The sequence below is a fragment of the Ictidomys tridecemlineatus genome, chromosome 6 (assembly GCF_052094955.1).
Source record: "Ictidomys tridecemlineatus isolate mIctTri1 chromosome 6, mIctTri1.hap1, whole genome shotgun sequence".
Lineage (NCBI taxonomy): Eukaryota > Metazoa > Chordata > Mammalia > Rodentia > Sciuridae > Ictidomys > Ictidomys tridecemlineatus.
The window spans coordinates 60,769,597-60,786,306 of NC_135482.1; the positions used below are offsets into that span (position 1 = coordinate 60,769,597).

Genomic DNA, 16,710 nt, shown 5'->3' on the forward strand with positions numbered 1-16,710 from the left:
CCTAAGTTGCTTAGTGCCTCATTAAATTTTTGAGGCTGGCCTTGAATTTACAATCCTCCTGCCTCAGCCTCCTAGTCACTGAGATTACAGGCAGGAGCCCCCATACCCAACTATGAGACTTTGAATGTTATGCAAAAAGAATCTATCTTCCAGTATATTTAACAGCAGGCCTGGTATAATGTGATATTGGCCCTGAAGATTTGAGTCACCTGTTGTTATCAAACAAAACCCAGTTTCTACTGAAGACATTTGTGGAACTTCTATTTGTTTTTTATCTTGATAAGGAAGAATAAAGGGCAGGCTGTAAGATGCTAACATGTAGGCCACTGAACAACAGCAGAGTGCCAGCCTTCTCTGGGTCAGTATTGTTCTATTGGTTCTTTCTCACTTGCATTTCTTTATCCAAAAATTTGGTTGAAGACTCACCATACCAAGACAATCTTGTTTATTCTTCAGGATCTAGCTCAATAGTCCCAGCTCCAGCCCTTGCTGAACTCCAATAGCACTTGATCTATATTATATCCTTCACACCTAAATCAAGTTCTGACTTTAATTGTTCATTTTATATTACACTGCCTCCCCAATGAAAGTGAAAGATTCTTGGAGCCTGGAAAAATTTAGTCTCCTGTACTTGGTATATAGGAGAAGTCTACATTTTGCTGTCAGTCAGAATTGGGCTCAAACATAGTTGAGTACAATGGGCTGAGCCTTATGACACGGAGGCTAAGAGCCCAGGTTCTGGTACCAGGTAGCTTGAGTTCTTATTCCAATCTGATCATTTACCAGCAAACTCAGGTTCCCTGCATGTAAAATAGAGATGATATTGATAATAGTTCTTATCTTATGGGTCTATTATGTCTATTAAATAGTGCAAGCAAAGTGATATAACCTAGTAATTCACTATGTGATGGGTATTTTTAGTGCTTTGCTTTGTAACTTTAGGCTATCATCCCTGAGTGGTTTCCTAATCTATAAAATGGTGATAATCCCATACAACTGTGGAAGTGATTAAATAATTTGGCAAATGTAAGCATTTGGCTCAAGCTCCAGCACATTGCAGTAGGTATGCAAACAATAAATTAAAATTTTGATTTTTGAGTTTGTGGTGAGCTTCTCATATTACTTTTTGTGGAGTTCTGTTAGTTGTTTTATAAGGAAAAAGGCCAGGTTTAAAGATGGGCTAATTATGCCAATTGGTAGTCTTCAAAGAAACTTCATCAGAAAGATTATTCAGCAGTTCCTCCTGTGAGCTGGAGGAGCCCTTCTAAAGGTATATAAGTACTGCAGATGAAGGCCTAGTAACCCTGGCTGCAAACCAGAATCCCCTGTGGAACCGAACCCTTTTTAAAGCCACTCTCAGCCAGGCTCTACTCATGAGATTCTGATCCAATAGTTCTGGAGTGGCATCAAAGGATCTGTCACTTTAAAACTACTCAGTGATTCTCATGCACAACGAGATCGAGAATCACTTCTGTAAGGCTTCACTGTGACATCAAGACCTTCCAAACTTCTGAGAAACCATAGAACCTACAGTGGGAGAAGAGGAACTAAACAGAAGGCTTAAAAGGCACCTCGATTCGCACCATTGACTGGAAGGTATTATGCTTTCCGTTTCCTCAAACCTCAGCTGTTCACCTTATGTGCCTTACAGAAAGATTGTCTTCCTCTTTTAGTGACACTCCTCTTGGGATTCTTGAGAGACACTAGTTTGAGAATAAGGTAGGTCTCAAGACTCTTTGGGCCAGGTTCAGTTGTAAAGGTGGCATCAAGGTTGAAATTCTCTTGCCAAGTCTGACCTGAGTTAAGCCAAATGACTTCCATAATAGTCTTGGCATTCCTGCATGGGACATTTGGCTTTCAACCATTAGGTGTACCATCCAACATCACCAATTGTCACTGTCTATTCTGAAGCAAGTCTGTTTACCAAGACCATACTTACCAGGCTGGTCAAAATCATTCTTTTCTATGTTGCTAGCTAAAATAAGGATTTGGGGTTGTCTAATGACTACATCTAAATATTAAGCCCCTTTTCTTTTATCTTTAAGAATATAAAGATGCATGATTCTTGGTTCAAACCCCAGCACCACAAAACAACAACAAAAAATGTATACAATATTGGGTTATATACCACAGCCTTGATTTTTTTTTTTTAGAAAGTCAGTTCACTATGATTGTTCATGGCTTTAATATAATAATTACTATGCAGTTAAAGCTTTAAAGAACTACCTGGCTTGTGTTCCTGAAAGCTACCCGAATCTAAATCCCTGCATTTGATCACAAAAATGCCCTCAGGAAAATCTGACATTTAACATTCTATCTCTGTGCCCTTTATCTGTGCCCTGGGCATGGTGCACAGCAGAACTGAAATGGGCTATTCTGGGGCATTTTTCTATCCCTAGTGCTTATGCCAGTCTGCCTTGATCTTTTATCCCCCCTATCAAACTATACATCCCTGCTTTGCAGAAATCTCAGATTTAGCTGTTGCCTGGAAACTTGGAAGTCCTTGAAATGAAATGAATGTCTGCTAGGATAGCTAAAGACGGCTAGCCATAGGGGAAAGTTGGCCTCCTATTGGCAACAAAATGCAGCAGATTTGAGATGGTATATTTTTAGTACACTTCTAGGAGTCTTCATGTGTTAATATCTAAAACTTTAGAGATTTCAGACTGGCATTCTCAGGTAATTACAAAGTAACCTAGACTTCACCATAGTATTATTCATTCTTCTGATTCTTTCTCCCAAAAGTGCTTTGCTGACCTGAAAATTAGCATCCTTTCCTGACAAAGAGCTCAATTGTGATAAATTGGAGAAGAAAGAGAAGGGAGCAATAATGAACAGAAAAGGAACCAGCTGCCCCAGCCTTGCTTTCTCTGACACTCACATTTAAAGTGTTAAAGATCTTATCCCAGGTCTGAGTTTTCTAAGGATTTCTCCTTATTTAATACTTCATATGGGAGCCAAGCACTATGTTTAAAATAACCTGTGAAGCCTAGTGTTGTGGCACATGCCTGTTATCCCAGCACCTCGGGAGGCGGGTTCAAGGCCAGCTTCAGCAACTTAGCTAGACCCTGTCTCAAAATAAAAAGGGCTGAGGATGTAGCTCAGTGGTAAAGTCCCTCTAGGTTCAATCTTCAGTATCAGAATAAATAAAACAACCTATAAGACTATTGTACAGATGTTAATTTTTGGTCTTCTAAGGCATGGAAATAGAGACCTTTCCCCTATTGTCTAATTGGCTAGGCTATTGGTTTAGAATTCAAACTTTCATAGGTAAGACCTGGGAGACCTGGGCTGGGGATGTGGCTCAAGCGGTAGCGCGCTCACCTGGTGTCCATGGGGCCCGGGTTCGATCCTCAGTACCATATACAAAGATATTGTGTCCGCCAAAAACTAAAAAATAAATATTAAAAATTCTCTCTCTCTCTCTCTCTCTCTCTCTTCCCCCCCCCCTCACTCTCTCTTTAAAAAAAAAATTCTCTCTCTCTAAAAAAAATCCTGAGACCAATGTCTCTCATATCACTTTTGAGAATTAAAAAAAAAAAAAAAGTTCTATATCAAGACTACTTGATCTTAAATGTCAGTCTTGTCTTTGCTAACCCATTGTTCCTGCCATTTAGGCCTCATGGAGCCAGAAGACTTAAAAACATGTCCTTATGTCCCGAACCACAGGATGCCAGCCAGCAGGTTACAGTACCACCTAGCATCGTGCAAAAAGGTAAGTTTTCCTAGTAAGAACTGTAAATCCCCATATGGAAAAAATAAGCTCAGAATATTAAGTTTTAAAAAATTCTTTTTAAAGCCAGGCATGGTGGGTACATGTCAATAACCTCAGCTACTTGGGAGGCTGAGGTATGAAGATCACAATTTAGGGAGATCTTGTGTCCAAATAAAGCAATTTTTAAAGGGTGGAGCTGTGGTTCAGTGGTGGAGTACTTGCCTAGCATGCTCTGAGACCCTGAGTTCAATCACCAGCACACAAGGAAAAAAAAAAAAAACTTACAGCTTCCAACCATATGTGGTACCTGCCAAGTCTAAATGTTGGAACATGATAACTCTTCAGCATTTCCAGAAAGATTGGAATGCAGGCAAAACCTAACAAGAATTTTTTCCTTCTAGAAAAATCCAAAGATAGCTAAAAAGATGGCTAACTGCAAATATAATGCTTGTCATGTGGTCCCAATTGAAAGGCTCAAGGAGCATGAGGCTAACTGTACTGAAAGAACTGCAGTAGATGACGGTAAGTTTTTTATTTGGGGGGATAGGGAAGTGACATCAAGTTCTATTGCTTTGCATACCTCATGGCTGTGGAATCCTTAAACAAATGAGAGGAGTGAAAAAACAAAAGGAGTCTCTACTCCTGTAATTTCTGGTCTACTTTATTTCAGAGCCATTTAATCTTCCAAAGGTTAGTTTTCCAAGTTTGGAACCAAATGAAAAACCTTCTAATGCTGCCCATCAGATTCCTGACACTGATATCTGGAACGAAGGTGAGGAAGGGTAAAATGGTGAACATAATTATGAAGGAGGTCTGAGCCCTAAGGCCTTTATAGCTAACAGGCACAGCCCTGAGTCTTAATTATCTTTCCCAAAATACTTTAGTAGAACAATCAAATTAGTAAATCTAAGAATTTCACCTGTCTCCAAAGAAGCAGCTCAGTAAAAAGGAGTCTAAGTAAAATCTAAATACACTTTTTTTTGTGTACCAGGGATCGAACCCAGTGACATGTAACTATTCAACCACTTCCCCAACTCCTTTTTTTATATTTAGATACAGGATCTTGCTAAGTTGTTAGGGCCTCGATAATTTGCTGAGGCTGGATTTGAATTGGCAATCCCAAACTGCTGGGATTACAGGCATGAGCTACCACACCCAGTCTAAATTCACTCCTAACAGTTTTTTTGTTGTTTTTTTGTTTGTTTGTTTGTTTTTTGGGTTTTTTAGCAGTATCTGGTCACTTTTCTGTGTACAGAAAACTTTACTGGTATAAACTAAGACTTGTAATATGAAAAGTTGAAATTTATTTCAAGTGATATTTTGTATCTCAAGATGCATCATATTATAATGCATACTTCATTGGCTTTCAGTTAGATCTAGATTTGGCTATCTGCTATGACCTTAAAGGAAGTTGCTTCCCAGCACATCTTTCTCATCTTTAAAAGCCTGCCTCACAATCAACCTTAATATTTTTTAAATTTTTTTAGATGTTGATGGATACAATACCTTTGTTTACTTTTTTTTTAATGTGGTGCTGAGAATCAAACCCAGTGTCCCACACATGCTAGACAAGTGCTCTACCACTGAACCACAACTCCAGCCCTCCACCTTAATATCACATAGGAGCTAGACATGTAGCTGAGGAGCAGAGTGCTTTTCTGGCATGTGCAAGACCCTGGGTTCAATCTGTATCACCACCAAGAAAAAAAAATTCAAAATGTATGTTAGTGTAATTCTAGCTCCTCCTATAACACATAAACTTCAAATCATGAAAATATCATGGCTTAACACAATAAAAGTTTTCTTGTGCAAATCCTAATACAATCATTCACTTGGTACCAATTCAAGGACAACGGGCTCTTTTCATCTGTGGCTGTCACCTTTCACATTTATCTTCTACAGAAGGAACATGAAGAAAGTGCAACTACATTTTTTTTTTAATTGAACCCAGGGGTGCTTACCCACTGAGTCACATTCCCAGCCTTTTTATTTTGAGACAGAGTCTCGCTAAGTTGCTGAGGCTGGCTTTTGAACTTGCGATTCTCCTGCCTCAGCCTTTTGAGCCACTGGGATCATAGGCGTGTGCCACCTGGCCCTACTGTGCAACTGCTTTTAGCCACCTCAGCCTAGAGTAAAATACTTTAATTCATATTCCATTGGCAAAACTATCGATGTGATCACACCCAAATGTAAGGGAGATGGGCATGTGGTCCCTGGCAGAGTAGTGACTTCCCAGCAACAACTATGGAAAGAAGCTGCAAACAATGCAAAAATGCCTAGTTACATGTGTTGTTTCTTCTCCCTTTCCTTCTTTCTAGATAACATGCATCATTCTCCTTCATTCATTCTTCAGACTTTTACTCCAAAAATGCTGGTTTGTGAAAGGTAAGAAACTATATTTTCAGTATCTAATTAGAGAGTTGAAGTGGGAGGCCATTAGGTGGCAGATGCTTAAGTGTGGACTACTCGTGAACTTAAAGGATCTGGTGGGCTGAGTACTTGCCATTCCTTCTCAATGGCACCACTTAGGACTGTGTTACATGATGGACTTGCATATACAACATTCTGGAATCTGTAATATATTCAAAGATTAAAAAAAAATTCCTTAAACTGTGGGAAAGAATAAACACACTACATGAACCAGGTCAGGATCCCCAGCCAAACTAACTTGAAGAACTAACTTGAGCCAGGTGCCGTGGCACATACCTGTAATCCCAACTACTCAAGAGGCTGAAGGCAGAAAGATCACAAGTTCAAAGCCAGCATCAGCAATTTAGCAAAACCTTGTCTTAAAATAACAAAGGGCTGGGAGGTAACACAATGGTAAAGCACCCCAGGGTCCAATTCCTAGTAGGAAAAAAAAATGTTATAAGGGCCATTAGTGGAGCTACCACCACATGCACAGGGAGAAGGGAAGGAGACAGAAGATTTAATTTTAAGTTTTTTTTTTAACTTTAGGGAAATCTTAACTGTCAAATTTTAGGAAACAACTATTGTCATTGGCATCTTAACATGTTTATTTATTTAAATAAAGAATATTTTTCCAATGACCAACCATATAGGGCTGGGGATGTGGCTCAAGCAGTAGTACACTCGCTTGGCATGCGTGCAGCCCGGGTTCGATCCTTAGCACCACATACAAAGATGTTGTGTCCACCGAGAACTAAAACATAAATATTAAAAAAAAATCTTAAAAAAAAAGAAACTATATAAAGCATAAGTTAGCAAAAAAAATCAAACAATCATTTCTGTGACTTAATAAAAATTATCTTTGATAACCAATTCTAGGTGGCTAAATTACTTTATCTAGACTAAGTCTGGTTTCCAAATAACTTATGGTCTTTTCCTGCAGTGACCCAAGAGAGCTGAAAAAAGAAGTTACAGATAATGATCCCAACAATTATAAATCCTGGAGAAAAGGTAAAATAACTTTTTTAGACTAATATCAGAAGGGTTTTTTGTTTTTTTGTTTTGTTTTGTTTTGTTTTGTAGTGGGGATTGAACTCAAGGACTCTTAACCATCCAACCACATCTCCAGCCCTTTTTGTTTTGAGACAGGGTTTTGCCAAGTCACTCAGGTCCTCACTAAATTGCTGAGGCTGACTTTAAACTTCCGATTCTCCTGCCTCACCTGGCTAAGTCTCTGGGATTACAGGCATGTACCACAATGCCCAGCCTAATATCGGAGTTTTCACTAATTATTAATGTTGTAGTCTAAACCTTCTAAGATTCTTAGACATGTTCTGGCTTGGGCAGCACATATACTAAAATTGGAATGGTATGGAGGAAATTAGCATGGCCCCTGTGCAAGGAAGACAATACAAATTGTGAAGTATTCTGTATTTAAAAGAGATTACTAGGCTGGGGTTCTGGCTCAGTGGTAGAGCATTTGCCTAGCATGTGCAAGGACTTGGGTTCGATCCACAGCACCACATATAAATAAATAAAATAAATGCATTGTGTCCAACTACAGCTAAAAAATAAGTATGAAAAAAAATTACTAAGCAAACTTTCTTTTAAAAAAAAATTAAACAAATTGGGCATGGTGGCACACACCTGTAATCCCAGCAGCTCTGGAGGCTGAGGCAGGAACACTACAAGTTCAAAGCTAGCCTCAGCAACTTAGTGAGGCCCTAAACAACTTAACATGACCCTGTCTCAAAACAAAAAATAAAAAAGAGGGGCTGGGGTTGTGGCTCAGTGGTAGAGAGCTCACCTAGCATGCAAGAGGTAGTGGGTTCAATCCTCATCACAGCATAAAAATAAAATAATGTGTCCACCTAAAACTAAAAAAAAAAAAATGCATAAATAAATAAATATTTAAAAAATAAAAAAGACTTGGGATGTGGCTCAGTGGTTAAGTGCCCCTGGATTCAAACCAAAAGAAAAAAAATTTTTTAAACAAATCATATAAGTCCTTCCTCTACCCACAATAGAATACAGGGAAAGTCCTGATGGCTTCAAATGAGATTTTGGCCTTGCTAAATTGCTCAGGCTGACCTCAATTTTTTTTTTGGGGGGGGGGGATATACTGTCTAAATATATATATTTGAAATGCTACTAACATACCTCAAGCTTATATCCTCCATAAAAGCATTATCAAAATGACACTACTTCAATCTTTCTCCTTACAGGTCAGAAAAACTGATGGAGAACTTGAAGAGCCAGCAGACAGAAGATTTAATTTTAAGTTTTTTTTTTTTTTAACTTTAGGGAAATCTTAACTGTCAAATTTTAGGAAACAACTATTGTCATTGGCATCTTAACATGTTTATTTATTTAAATAAAGAATATTTTTCCAATGACAAGTTTCATTTGGTTTCTTATTCTTCCTTGTTTTCACATTCATTTGTCAACCAAACAGCTACAGAGCTCATTTCCCCATTTCCTTTCTTAGCAGGGAAATACAGTTAGCCTGTGGGTTTAAAAAGCTGTTCCATATATAGGTTCTTCATCCTCCAATTTTTTTCTTCAAGTCAGTTACTATATGCCCTATAGACCAACTTTCTTTAATTGACTCTCTATACAAATCTTCTGTGCTGCTTAAAGAATAGTTTTTATAACAATTGTAGTTAGGAAGATAGATTTGGAGCCATGTTCCAATCTTCCTAAAGTCAACTTACTCAAAGAATGGAAACCAGAGTGTCCTACCTCTGAGCTACATTTGCTACATTTCCAACCCCAGCCCACGTGTGTGTGTGTGTGTGTGTGTGTGTGTGTGTGTGTGTGTGTGCGCGCGCGCACTTGAATTGAACCCCGGGCCTTGTGCATGCAAAGCAAGCACTCTGCCAACTGATCTATATCCCTAGCACCCAGCCCTTTTCATTTTGAGAACAGAGCCTTGCTAAGTTGCTCAGGCTGATCTCAAATTTACTCGAAATCCTCCTGCCTCAGTCTGCTGAGTCTCTAGGATTACAGGCTTAATATGCCTTATTCTCTGTCACTCTGTTCATTTTTAAATATTGCCCATTCCTCTTCAACTATTTAAATCCCTGTTCTAGCTTTTTTAAAAAGTCTAACTCTTATTTCTCACTTAAAATTTCCCTGTCTTTAGTGACTTCTAACATGACAGTTAAGTATCTCCAACCTCAATCCTACCATGAATATTCATAGTGGAAGTCACAATCATGTGTTTTGTATCTGCTACACAACAAGCCTGGGCTGTGTATACCTAATAGATATTCAAATGCCAAGACCTAAGTTAGGGCAGACTGAAATCACTTTCCCTTAAACTCTAATTTTAAACATAACACTAGCTTTTTTTTTTCTAGTTTACTAATTATTCGAAGTATATTTAGATTTATAATTAAAAGTAAGTTATGCTGCAGTGGTTCATGTCTTTAATCCCAGCTACTATGGGAGGTGAAAGGGTGGAGCTGAGGCAGGAGGATCACAAGTCTGAGGCCAGCCTGGGCAGTTTAGGAAGACCCAACTCAATGCACTTAATGGTACCTAGCATAGTTAAGGCCCTGTGTTCAATCCCCAGTCCCACAAAAATAAAAAATCATTACAATCAAATTAATATTTTCTGCCTGGAGGCTCTTCCTTATGCAAGTATTTTCTAGATCCTTTTCAAATTATCTTTTTTTTTTCTCTCCATTTAAAGCAGAAAATGGAAAGGAAAAAAACTAGACATTTTTAATATCTAGTACATCTTAGTATGGTGTGTACAAAGGAGAGCTACTGACTTTCTCCCTTAAATTTACACAATATAAACACTTTTTTTCCATGCAGGGTCTCACAATGTTACCCAGGTTGGAACTCATGTGAGTTCAAGTTATCCTCCCATCTCGGCCTCCTGAGTAGTTGGAACTACAGGCTCAAACCACCACACCCAGTTTGTCCTCATTTCTTAAATAATGCCTTACACATTTTCAATTTTTTAATTATATTTTGGTGTTTAACAACTATTTTTTTAATTTTTATTGTTGGTTGTTCAAAACATTACATAGTTCTTGATCTATCATATTTCACACTTTAATTCAAGTGGGTTATGAACTCCCATTTTTACCCCGTATACAGATTGCAGAATCACATCGGTTACACATCCATTGATTTACATATTGCCATACTAGTGTCTGTTATATTCTGCTGCCTTTCCTATCCTCTACTATCCCCCCTCCCCTCCCCTCCCCTCCCCTCTTCTCTCTCTACCCCCTCTACTGTAATTCATTTCTCCCCCTTGTATTTTTTTCCCTTTCCCCTCACTTCCTCTTGTTCGTAATTTTGTATACCCCTGAGGGTCTCTTTCCATTTCCATGCAATTTCCCTTCTCTCTCCCTTTCCCTCCCACCTCTCATCCCTGTTTAATGTTAATCTTCTTCTCATGCTCTTTGTCCCTACTCTGTTCTTAGTTTCTCTCCTTATATCAAAGAAGACATTTGGCATTTGTTTTTTTAGGGATTGGATAGCTTCACTTAGCATAATCTGCTCTGATGCCATCCATTTCCCTGCAAATTCTATGATTTTGTCATTTTTAATGCAGAGTAATACTCCATTGTGTATAAATGCCACATTTTTTTTATCCATTCGTCTATTGAAGGGCATCTAGGTTGGTTCCACAGTCTTCCTATTGTGAATTGTGCTGCTATGAACATCGATGTAGCAGTGTCCCTGTAGTATGCTCTTTTTAGGTCTTTAGGGAATAGACTGAGAAGGGGAATAGCTGGGTCAAATGGTGGTTCCATTCCCAGCTTTCCAAAAAATCTCCATACTGCTTTCCAAATTGGCCGCACCAATTTGCAGTCCCACCAGCAATGTACAATTTAACAACTATTTAAAAAAAAAAAGTTTCCTTAGAAGATGACCCAATAGCAGCAGATGTCTTTATTTTTATTATTTTAGTTGTAGAGGGACACAAAACTTTTATTTTTTTTTTTATTTTTATGCAATGCTGAGGATCAAACCAGGTGCCTCATATGTGCTAGGTAAGCACTCTACTACTGAGCTACAACCCCAGCCCCAGATTCTTTTTTTTTTTTTTTAGTTGTTGATGGACACAACACCTTTACTTTTATTTTAATGTGGTGCTGAGGATTGAACCCAGTGCCTCACATGTGTGAGGCAAGCACTCTACCACTGAGCCACAACCCCAGCCCAGATTCTTTCTTTTTTTTTTTTTCTAGAGAGAGAAAGAGAATTTTTTTAATATTTACTTTTTAGTTTTCAGCGGACACAACATCTTTGTTTGTATGTGGTGCTGAGGATCGAACCCGGGCCGCACGCACACCAGGCGAGCGCGCTACCGCTTGAGCCACATCCCCAGCCCCAGATTCTTTATCATATTTAAAATATACAAAATCTTCCCCTAAATGGCCAGTCTTAATTAGGGTCACCACATAAATTTTCTTCTAAACCCAGAATGCTTTTTATTTTTATTTAATTTTAAATTTTTTTATTTTTTATGCTTTTGAGCATGAAAGAGCTCTACAAATACTTGTCCTGGGACAACCAGACTAACCAATTAGTCACCCCACTCTTAAGAAAGAAAACATCACTTAATAGGGAGTTGTGGCATTCAAAATATGGGTGCCATATATCTATTAAAACTTTTTAAGAAGTTTTGAGTCCTCGGGTGAAGGCACACAGAAACTAAAATATCATTTTTGGGCTTCTCATATAACAATCAGCTAAAGCTTTAAGAAAATCCAAATAAGAGCTGGACACAGTGCACACACCTATAATCCCAGCCACTGAAGAGGCTGAGGCAGGAGAATTGCAAGTTCAAGGCCAGCCTGAGCAAAACAGGAGGGGAGTGTTAAGAATCTAGCTCAGCAGTAAAGCATCCCGGAGTTCAATCCCCAGTTCCAGAATGAATTAATGAATGAATGAATAAACAAACTTATGGAGAGAAAAGTAAAGTTTAAAAGTAATTGCCTCAAAGCCTCTCTAGGTTCCCCAAAGTCCTAAATATTCCCACACACTTCCATAACAGGTAGCTTCTGTCTTCATGTAACCTTTTGTCATGTCTTATTATTATTAAATTATAAGGTTTTTATAATACTTTTTTGTTGTTGTTGGGCTGGGGATTGAACCCAGGGGACTCTAATTCTGAGCCACTGATATAGCCACCCCACCAGGATAGACATGATCTTGACTATGTATTATGTGCCCACAAACAAGGTCACTGAATGTGAAGAATCTATATAGACATGATGAGGTACAAAGAGACTTGATACTCAGGCTAAATATTTTCTATCAGAATAAATCAACATTTTAAATATCTTGGTAACCAGTTTCTCTTTTCCAAAAAGTCCTATTAAGGCAAGTTATGTTCATGGAATAGTAATATGATTTTCCAGCTATAAAGTTTCTTCCCTAAAATCAAGTTTCAAGGTTCTTCACTCATCCATTCACACTGTGAACTGTGGGGTGAAACATTGCAAAGGCCCATTACTCATGTCCTAGATATGTACCAAAACATATCCCATTGGTTCCACATCCTTCTCTCTCCTATGACTGATATAAACTTTATGGTCTTTTTTGTGCAGGCTTTCCATGCACCTATAGTATAAGGATAGAAAAAAAATTTCAGTCTTTTCTTTCCACATACTCTCTTACAAGATACATGATGTCTTACATTTACTGCAGCTCCTGATAAAATATACCTGTGTTCACAAGTCAAATAAGTATCAACTGTATTTGCAACACTGAAGTATAATAGCATAAGGGAAATGGGGAATACTTGGTCAAAACCTATAAGTATTCAGTTAGGAGATCAGTAAGTTCTAGAGATCTATACAGCAATGTACTCGTATGCCTGAATTTGATTCCAAGTATTCTCACCACACCCAAAGAAAGGTAACTATGTTCCATTGTAGTTTTGTTAATTAGCTTGATTATGGGAATAATTGAATAAGGTGTATTTATATCAAAAAACCATGTTGTACACTTAAATATAGAGAATTTATTTGTCATCGCACCTCAATTTAAAAAAAAAAAAACTACTATGAGGGAACAAGGTCTACTATGAGGGAACAACATCAACAACTACAGTATAAGGCAATTGTTCTCAAACTCTACTGGATATCCAAACCCAGATTGAAGGGCGTCTTGTTCCCCAGTTTCTGATTCAGTAGATCTGCCATAATATGCAAGAATTTTCATTCCCTCAAGTCCCCAAGTGATGCTGATATTGCTGGACTGTGAACCATACTTTGAGAACCACCAGCACAAGGCAAGGGGAGGGAGGAGGGTAGAAAGATGCTACCAAAAAACAAAAAACCAATGTAAGGACTCCCAAGTAGAGTTTAGAAGATAGGTTCATAGAGAAAATGAACCTGTGTTTAAACATTTGACGTTCCTTAAAATAACAGATCTGACAAAGAGCAGTATTGGAATTTTAGAACTATAATTTTCATCGGCTTCCACTACCTTTCCTGCTACTTTGCCTGAACAGTTATAACCAATCCAAACTTTTTATTTTCCTCTAAAGCAATATTTCCCAATCTATCCTCCCCAATAACACCTATTACATCCCCCCATAATCCCTTGTTTTCAAAGATTTTACAAATGTCTACTTGGAATTATACACTTAACTACCAATAAGAAATCATAATTAGATGAGAAAATCAAGACTTAGTTGATAAAATTCAAGCCAGAAACAAATAAATAGAATAAATTAGTCTTGAGGGGGCAGTTATACTGAGGATTGAACCCAAGGCCTCACACGTGCTAGGGAGGTACTCTACCACTGACCTAAAACCCCATCCCTTTTTTAAGTTTTATTTTGAATTAGGGTCTTGCTATGTTGCTAAGGTTGACCTCAAAATGTATAATCCTCCTGCTTCAGTCTCCCAAGTAGCTGGGATTACAGGTATATGCCACCACACCTGGATAATATTTCAGTTTTCTAATGAGCAAAAGTTGATTTATTTTTTTTTTGGAGGGGGGGTGATATCTGGGATTGAACTCAAGGCACTTTCACTGAGCCAAATCCCCAGCCCTTTTTTATATGTTATTTAGAGACATGGTCTCACTGAGTTGCTTAGTGCCTCACTGAGGCTGGCTTCGAACTCACAATCTTCCTGTCTCAGCCTCCTCTGGCTGCTGGAAAAGCTAATTTTTATGATTATTAACTCATATTAATTGTACTAATTAATGGGTTTCACTGTGTGTATTTCCATGCATGCATATATCAAGCTTTGATCATGTTCCCTATCTTTTCCGCTCACTCCCTTTCTAGACCATAATAGTCCCTCTTCCACTTTCATGTCATCTTTTACAGTTTGTTGTTGTCGTTTAGTTTACACATACGAGAGACAACATACAATATTTGTCTTTCTGTATCTGGCTTATTGTGCTTAACATGATATCTTCCAGTTCCATCCATTTTCCTGCAAAAGGCAGGATTTCATTCTTCTTTATAGTTGAATCATAATTGTCCACTGCACATTTTTTTCTTTAGCCATTCATCGGTTGATGGATACTTACGTTGATTACATATCTTGGCTATTGTGAATAGTGTCACAACAAAAACAAGTATGCAAATATCTCTTTTGTACGCTGATATCATTTCCTTAAGATATATATACAGAAGTGGTATTGCTGGATCATGTGGTAATTCTCTTTTCAATTTTTGGGGGAACTTCCATAATGTTCCAAGTGTTTAAGTTTTATTAGGTTTCTGAAATAGTGAAAACTTCTGTAGACTCTCAAAGACTATTGGAATTCCTTCAGTGTTAAGAACTGGAAAAACTCTTCTCACAAAGGCATTCAATGACCAAAATACAGATCTTCTCACTTATTAGCCCATAGACTTTATTTTTAAATTATAATTATTAATTTTAAAAATATATTATTTAGAGATAAATGCTAGTATATACACAGGTAGAACCAATAAGAGTTAGATTCTATTTGGGGGGTATTAAGTCTTACTAGCTCCTAAAATGAAGCTTGTATAAGTTTCTTGGTCTCATTGTTTTTTCCTTTCCAAGTATGATCAACCTGACTGAAGACCAGTATGAAAGAAAGCTCAGCAGGGATCTCAGATAAAGGAGAATGTTTCTAGGAATGTAGGAATGTACAAAGCATTTAAAAGTAGAAAGAATAAATGTGTGGTGCATTTTTATAGCAGAATCACCACCAAAAGACAGTTTGGCTCTTGTTTATAAATTCTTAAGCTTGTTCACTGGTGCTAAATGGGACATCTTTATCAGTTGTCACCCTGACAAGACATTACTGAACACAGTGAAGCCTGATTTTGGATTCAGGTTCAGGATCTATCCTCTCATGCCCTTAGTTCTTTCTGCCTCAGAAATTTCAATCTGCAGGTAACTGAATGAAAAGAATTTATGGATTGTAGTAACGATGGCAACAACTGCACCAAATTACTGCAATTTAAAGCCTGGAAAATCATATTTTGGTTCAAATCACTCTGGCCTGCTAATTATGGTTCAAAGACATCATGATAAATTCAGAGGTCTGGTGTTCCATTAAAATTATTTTAAACCATCCAAGTGCAGTTGTGCTTGACTATAATCCCAGCCACTCAGAAAGCTCAGGAAGGAGGATTGCATTTTGGAGGCTGGCCTAGGCAACTCAGCAAGACCCTGTCTCAAAATAAAAAAATAAAAAGGGCTGAGGTGGCATAGCCCTGGGTTCAATCCCCAGTACCACAAAATAAAAATATGCATATATTTTTAAACTATTTCCTAACAGTCTGAAACTGACTTGCCAAAACAGCAGCTTTTATAAAATGCTTTGTGCTAAGCTTGCAATGAAGCTTTCATTCTTAGCAATTATCTTTGAAAAAGCACTTTAACAGCTTGTTCCTCCTTCCTATGAATCATACAGGCCACCCAGGTGAAAGAAGAGCTTTTATAAATTCAAAACAGTGCCTAGGTCAGTGGTTCTCAGTCCTGGCAGCACATTAGAATCATCAGGGTAGGTTTTTAAAAATAACTATGGCTGGCTCTTTCTGATTAATTGGTGGGGAATGAGAATGGAACTTAGCATGGTATGTTTTAAGAGTTCCCCAGATGATTCTAATGTGCAGACATGATTTAGAATCACCAGCCCACAACAAGAATGGCTTAACCCAGTCTTCCATCAACACCTGTATCTTTTAAGAGTTTAATCTGAATTGAAGACTATGAAAAGCACATGCTCATCAACCTAAGGACTGCTAATTGGAGTGGGGAGGGACCTGATAATTTATGTTTACAAATTATTCATGTAAAAATAATAATGTTCCACTCTAAGATCCTTTTCATTAAAGCTATAGTTTTTACTGTCAGAATAGGTCCTCTCAACTCATATTTAGAATCTAACGCACTGAAATGTATCAGAAATTCCAATAGTTTAGCACCCACACTGCATCTTACATTTTGAACAGTTCAAAAACATTTTTTACAACTGGGTTTTTTAAAAATATATTACTAGCACTTGCCTAACATGTATGTGCAAGATGCTAGGTTCAATTCTCTGTATGGGGGAGGAAAGAAAGAGAAAAAGGAAAGAAAATTTTAAAAACTGCAGAACAAAGGCTCACAATA

At 37.8% G+C, this 16,710-nt stretch overlaps 1 protein-coding gene and 1 non-coding gene across 2 annotated transcripts; both read left to right on the forward strand.

The window, feature by feature from the left end:
- Positions 1 to 3,622: 3,622 nt before the first annotated feature.
- On the forward strand, positions 3,623 to 8,363 carry LOC101961241 (gametocyte-specific factor 1-like). The gene is made up of 6 exons (XM_078015845.1): positions 3,623 to 3,715; positions 4,117 to 4,237; positions 4,386 to 4,487; positions 6,034 to 6,100; positions 7,068 to 7,135; positions 8,350 to 8,363. The coding sequence occupies exons 1-6, from the start codon at positions 3,623 to 3,625 to the stop codon at positions 8,361 to 8,363; spliced, it is 465 nt and encodes a 154-aa protein (XP_077871971.1).
- On the forward strand, positions 7,456 to 7,562 carry LOC120888721 (U6 spliceosomal RNA). Its single transcript, XR_005732416.1, has one exon. It is a non-coding gene; the product is annotated as a U6 spliceosomal RNA (small nuclear RNA).
- Positions 8,364 to 16,710: the final 8,347 nt, after the last annotated feature.